This window comes from Vanessa tameamea, chromosome 5, assembly GCF_037043105.1.
Source record: "Vanessa tameamea isolate UH-Manoa-2023 chromosome 5, ilVanTame1 primary haplotype, whole genome shotgun sequence".
Lineage (NCBI taxonomy): Eukaryota > Metazoa > Arthropoda > Insecta > Lepidoptera > Nymphalidae > Vanessa > Vanessa tameamea.
This window is the reverse complement of record NC_087313.1, coordinates 210,752-217,428: the sequence shown is the minus strand read 5'-3', so window position 1 is coordinate 217,428 and position 6,677 is coordinate 210,752. Positions and strand designations below refer to the sequence as shown.

The window sequence follows — 6,677 nt, the reverse complement described above, 5'->3', positions numbered from 1 at the left end:
GCATGTTTCCAACTCAGAATGTATTGAGTGTGGCTTTGTATTCGATTCTAAAAAAAAAAAGAGGAGATTCTTATATACCATAATCAATTAATTGAATTTTTAAACATTAATACATTATATTACGAGTGTATGATTATAATATGGGTGTTAAAAAACTCTAGTGTTGTTATTTATTACTTTTTTTTTTTATATTATAGGTGGCAAACGAGCAGGAGGCTCACCTGATGGAAAGTGACTACCACCGCCCATGGACATCTGCAACACCAGGGGGCTTGCAGGTGCGTTGCCGGCCTTTCAGGAAGGAGTACGCTCTTTTCTTGAAGGTTCCTAAGTCGTATCGGTTCGGAAAAACCGCCGGCGAAAGCTGGTTCCACAGAGTGGTTGTGCGAGGCAGAAAATGTCTTAAAGTCACGCTGTTGTGGATTTTCGGACATCTAGTTGGTGTGGGTGATATTTTGAATTTTGACGAGATGTCCGAAGGTGAAATTCAACAGCCGGGATTAATCCGAACAATTCCTCGGAACATTCCCCATGATAAATTCTGTAGAAGATGCAGAGAGATCCAACATCTCTACGCAAAGCCAAAGGATCAAGCAGATCGGAAAGGGCTTGATCGTCGATAATTCGAGCCGCTCTACGTTGGATACGGTCAAATGGAAGGAGTTGGTACTGGGGAGAACCCGCCCAGAGATGAGAGCAGTATTCCATGTGAGACCGAATTTGCGCCTTGTATAGTCTTAGACGATGGGCCGACGTGAAATACTGTCTTGCCTTGCTGAGCACACCGAGCTTTTTTGATGCCAATTTGGCTTTGCCTTCCAATTGATCGCGGAACTGAACGAGACTCGAAACATCGACGCCAAGTATTCCGATACTAACTGTGGCGGCTAACGGAATGTTCTCGAATCGTGGAGATACGACAAATGGTGTTTTTTTAGCAGTTAACGCGCAAACTTGCGTCTTTTTGGGGTTGAAATGGACTAGGTTTAGCTAGGTTTAGTTCGAGACTTTGTTTAACGAAGACTCGATTTCAGACACAAGTTTGTTCCGGTTTTCTTCGACATTTTCCCGAGAAATATAATAATTTGCATGCATTATATGACATAAATTTAATATTGACTGTGTTGTTATTGTTAGTCTAGTGGCTAACTTTATAAAGCTGCAAACGTATTCAAAGCTCGAATTGGGCCAATAAACAATATTAGATATTGTCGTTCTTGTCAATAAATTACGAAATTACTTTATGGTTTATATCACTTATTGGATTTGCCATTCCATCGGATTATGTACATCGGATTTGCTACCGTTGATCATCTTATTACAAAATTAATTGTGATTATTAAGTGTATAATAATTACAATGATATAACAGTAAAACAATCAACCCAAAAAAGTAATAGCTAAACCAAGGTAGTTTAGGTATTTTCCTCTATATTTGTGCAGGCTTTTACGATTGCCGAAACTTTTGAGTGAATGGCTATTGGAGCCTATTGGCTACACATAATATATAAGATATTAATACGTTGTCAAGAGAAGATAAGGGCAGTTGCTGAAGAAACTGTTCGTTATCTGTGCAATGTGCTTTGATATAGCCTGTTTATATGAAAATGTCATGTAATTGTCATGTCACTTAAAGTTTAACAAATCGCTAGTTTTTGTTTTTCTTCCTCTTATTATAGTAATTATTAACAATCCGATTTATTCGTTATGATAATATTTTAGGAGCTATATTGGTGTAATGATTCCACTGAACATATTTAAAAACCGGTTGCAAAATGACTGAAGTCTGCTCAATGAATAGCAACAGAGATGAGAACAAGAGCTTACCGAAGGATAATGGAGTTTTGGGTGTAAAAGAGGAACAAGAAATAACTGTGAAGCAGGAACTAGTCGACTGTTTGGTGTGTCTGAACCGGACGCCAGAGAATTGCGACTTGAGTACCACGAATACTGCTTCGGGAACTACTCTCTATGATTATTTATGTAAATTTACACTTAACGATATCGGGAAATCAACAAACAGTTCCAAGTTCATTTGTAAAACGTGCCTCAATCTAGTTAATATATTAGAACGCGCAGAAATAGAGTATTTGAAGTTAAAAGAGGAGTTTCAATCAATACTCAGCAAGAACCCATTATTTGTAACACAAAATATACAAGTATCTGTGTCACTCGATCCTGTGAAAAATGAAAGTTTGGACATCGACAAAAATTTCGATGACGACTCTGAAGACGAACCTTTATCCCTCACAAAAAAGAAACGTCATAGGAAACTTGACAAAAGAAAAAAGAAAACAATCACAGATAGCAAGCGGAAAGTGCGCAGCAAACTTTGTGATGATAGGTCTGGTGGTATTCATAATATTGAATAAGCATTATTACACTTATCTGATCATAATTATTTATATGCTGCAATATTTTTTCATAATATATATAATATTTTTCTACTGTAATTTTAATTTATGTAAATGTATAATAATTTCCCCCAACCTCATCATATGGCTTACCTTCTGTTTGATGCCTTCTTTAGAATGCTATGTATTTAAATGTATATAACAAAATTAAAATTAGTAGGTTACTTTGTTAAAAATATAAATATACTATGTGTAACAGTTGGCAGTGTACGGAATGCGAAGTGAGTGGGGAGGCGGGAGGCCCAGAGGCCTTGGCCACTCACATGCTGCTCTTACATACTCTACCAGGCTCTATACACATTGAAAAGGTTAAGAAAGAGGAGTCACCAGATAGGTAAACAGTGCTTTGTGTATGATATATCATTCATTCTATTATTGGAGTTAAAATTGATGATATACAACCAGTTATTTGTTTAAAGGTATAAAAAAAGTAAACAAATTTATCATGATGACGTTACTATGTTCTTTGATATTAGATTTCAAGACATTTTGCTTTTTTTTTTGAGTTCAGATGCAGATTAATGTGAAGCACGTCATTGTCCCTTGCATCCTATACTTAGTTTTATCATTAGGCGGGAATCCGCACATATAAAATTTTACTATTTAATTCTAATTAATAGAGTGGATAGCATTGCTGTACGTGAATCCATATATTTGTATGTTCCCGACCAATATATGCGTGGTGTTGGAAGATGGCAACATAGATTATTTTATTACCCACCTATGTGGCATTCTCCCCATGCTAGCAACAGCCCCACTGCTAGGGCTGTTAAACTTTTAAATAACTTTCTACTTTGTTGTCGAGATGTAGACATATTTTGTGATCCCTTTTATACTATATTCAAAGTTTTTTTAAATGACATATTTGTGATTTCAGATCCCAAAGTCCAACTTTCAACAATTTTGATGAAATGTTTAAAGTAGAAGCTGAAGGTTTTGATGATGATGATGAAAGTTCAAACTATGTACCTGACGAGCTGAGCAACGGCAAGCATAGTAAAAGAACCAAATTACTTGGTCGAGGCAAACGAAAAAATGGTAGCAGTTCCACTGTAAAGAAAAAGAAAGATCCAAAGATTATTCATCAATGTGATCAGTGCAATGCTAAATATACATCACTCGGTAAGTTGGCAATTAACTCATATATTATTAATTCACCATTACATAATTTTTGTATGTCTTTTAATTTTTATTGCTGTATAATAGAAGTTACATTTATACTGTCCATCATATAATAACAATAATGCTAATCAATATTTAGCTCTGCACCATAAGTGGTTGATCTATGTAAATAATGACAAATTCTCAGATACTTAGATTTTTGATATTCTTATAAAAGTCCCTTTTCTTATACTTTTCTGATGTTGTTGTTTGGAGTTTCAAATCCGAACAAAATAATTTGAAATATGAAAATTCATGAATGTTTTCTTCATCAATTATGGTCGATTTTCGAAAACTTTACAAACACTAGTTTAAATTGAAGCTTATACATTGTGTGATTCAGTGAGACTGGAGCAACACAAGTTGAAGCACGACGACTCCAAGCCGCCGTACATCTGTGAAGTGTGCGGAGCGCACTACAAGCACAAGCGAGCCTGCGACATACACGTCGCTATGCACAAAGGTATCCCGGCGTGACGAGGTCTGCTCCTCAGTAGATCATTTTAATTATCTGGTACTATTGACGACGAGTGTAGCACTGATTCATTAGACAAAGGATTAAAATCAGTTCGATGTACATTTTAGGTATCAGCGACTGGAAATGTGAAGAGTGCAATAAGCTGTTTCCATCCAAAGGTGCCCTGCAGAGGCACAATAATATCCACACGGGAAAACTCAACTATCAGGTCAGTTCAGCATCGTTCCTCGCCGCTTTCACCCGGTCGGGTTCGAATCGGTACTCTGGTCGATACTGAGCGCGACGTCGTCCTCGTTCCAGTGCGACCTGTGCGGCAAGTCGTTCATCCACACGTCGTCGTTCAAGATGCACAAGCTGTCGCACTCCGGCGTGAAGCCGCACTCGTGCGACGTGTGCGGGCTGGCGCTCATGACGCGCTCGCACCTCAAGCGCCACAAGCGCGTGCACTCGGGCGAGAAGCGCCACGAGTGCGGCGTGTGCGGCAAGCGCTTCTCCGAGCGCTACAACCTGGCGGCGCACGCGCGCGCGCACGCGGGCGAGGGCGCCGCGCTGGCGCTGCAGCCGCGCCGCCGCCTGTTCCGCTGCGCCTTCTGCCCCGAGCGCTTCGAGCGCCGCGTGCAGCTGGAGCGCCACGCCGGCGCCGCGCACGGCCGCGCGCTCGAGCGCCCGCCGCCCACGCCGCGCAACACCATGAGCAAGCTGCTCAAGGCGCAGGCGCAGCGCCGCGAGCCCGACTGCAAGCCCGAGCGCAGCCCGCCCGCCGCGCCCGCCGCGCCCGTCGCGCCCGCCGGCGCCGCCAGCTCGTGGGCCGGCGTCTACGCCGCCGAGTTCGGCCTGCGCGCCGACTACTCGCACTAGCGGGTGCCCGGGAGGGGAGAGCTAAATACTTACTGCCTTACCTCGGTTCGACCACATGTACGTGTATTGAAGTAAACTTTTATTCCCACTGATATGAGATGTTTCCTAGGCTCACTAAATTATACAAGAACATGCTCACCAGATGGTCCCCGATTATAAAACGAATGGCAAAAGTAACGGATGTTAATACTTTTATTTTATATTATTTACATGAAATGTATGCATTTTTGAATAACTTATTCTTGTTTAGAACTAGCCGCGGTTATATTTGTAGACAGTATTAAATCTAATGAAACAAATGAATATGATTGACTGTGAGGTCAAGAATGTCATAAAATTTCAAGAACAATCAAAATATTAAAATCGGAATAAAACATAAGAATTTTAATTTTACAAAAACATACAAATAAAAACGTTAATATATTTATTTATCCAAATAAGCTTCTTGGCTTAATGCAGTTGAGTTTAAACTTCCCACAGTCGTTGGTACCAGTGAACTGAAGGTATTAGGTAGGAACAGTACCATTGACTGGTGTGCAAATTGTATCAGATAATAAATGACAATGTCATGGGGATATTGAATGAATAAAAAGGGTTTAGTTTGTTAATAAGATAAATCTTTTTCATACTTATTTATGTAATAACAAATCTAAACTATGTAATCTATACATAGTCAACTATGTTTTAATGAATTGAAAAAACTCACAGTGCATACACTGTTATGATGCACACTGCACGGTAAAAGACCAATGACTTGTATAATTGTTGTACATTATTATCTCCTATATTGTATTAAATAAAAATAGTACAAGTATGTCGTATTTAAAAATGAAATTACTATTTAATATAAATAAATCATTGTTAACGAAGTAACAAAAAATAAAAAAACAATTTAATATTGTATCATATAATGAAATGTATATTCAAGTTTATAGTTTATGTTTCTTTAGTTGTATTACAATCATTCAATATTTTTGGTGAGGACACATAGTAAGATCTCCTTTAAGAAAAGTTTAATTTGATTTTAAATGTGTTACAAAATGTATTTTAGAAGAGTACATTTGACTATTTGTTATTAAGAAATATTTGTATACTTTTTTATTATGTATAAATATTTTCTGTGCAATATGAAATTGAAAACAGAAAATTCAGTTGAGTAATGATAAAATGTGACTATAGGAGTTAAGGTGAATTATCTTTATTATTTTATATTGCATGAAACTCATATTATGTTATAACAGTCACTTTAAATAAATAAATGTATATAAATAGTAGCGCTAAGACGACAAAATGTAAGATAGGTTATGTTGATTTTATTCATAAGTTTATTATCAAATAAATATAATTCGAATAATATTTTTCTACTGGTATCGTGTACAGTATATTATACGCTAGTGTTTCTTAAGTTAATTATAAAAATACAAACATTGTTAATATTTTACATGATTTGAATTCAAAATTAAGTACATAGCCGAGAGTCTATTGTACTTTATATGTTATTATTCTGTTTATTATAACTAAAAATTAAAAATCTAAACTACGAAAACGTTTGGATGAAAGTTGAAATTAAAGCAACATATTTTTGACTCCGACCAATAGTAAAAGGTAGACAGCGATCAGGGTAAAGGAAGCTGGATTGGAAATAGGAATGCGTTCGCTTTACAGCGCGATACGAGAATCAGGGCACTGATTGATGTCACAACCAACTATGGATTAATTATTGTCTTAAAATTAAGTAAATCGTTAATTTAAAATAAATATATGTGA

At 37.3% G+C, this 6,677-nt stretch overlaps 1 protein-coding gene across 1 annotated transcript; it reads left to right on the top strand.

The window, feature by feature from the left end:
* Positions 1-1,600: 1,600 nt before the first annotated feature.
* LOC113392734 (zinc finger protein 239-like) lies at positions 1,601-5,278 on the top strand. Its single transcript, XM_026629282.2, has 6 exons — positions 1,601-2,343; positions 2,613-2,747; positions 3,291-3,535; positions 3,918-4,037; positions 4,160-4,260; positions 4,353-5,278. Exons 1-6 carry the CDS (start codon positions 1,775-1,777, stop codon positions 4,908-4,910), a joined length of 1,728 nt encoding a protein of 575 aa, XP_026485067.2. The 5' UTR covers positions 1,601-1,774; the 3' UTR covers positions 4,911-5,278.
* The last annotated feature ends 1,399 nt before the right edge of the window (positions 5,279-6,677 follow it).

Bases quoted from the DNA above. Each gene is read 5' to 3' on its own strand.
- LOC113392734 (XM_026629282.2), top strand. From the start codon at position 1,775: ATGACTGAAGTCTGCTCAATGAATAGCAACAGAGATGAGAACAAGAGC. The intron at 2,748-3,290 runs GTAAACAGTGCT...TTGTGATTTCAG, and splicing joins AAAGAGGAGTCACCAGATAG to ATCCCAAAGTCCAACTTTCA. The intron at 4,038-4,159 runs GTATCCCGGCGT...TGTACATTTTAG, and splicing joins ACACGTCGCTATGCACAAAG to GTATCAGCGACTGGAAATGT.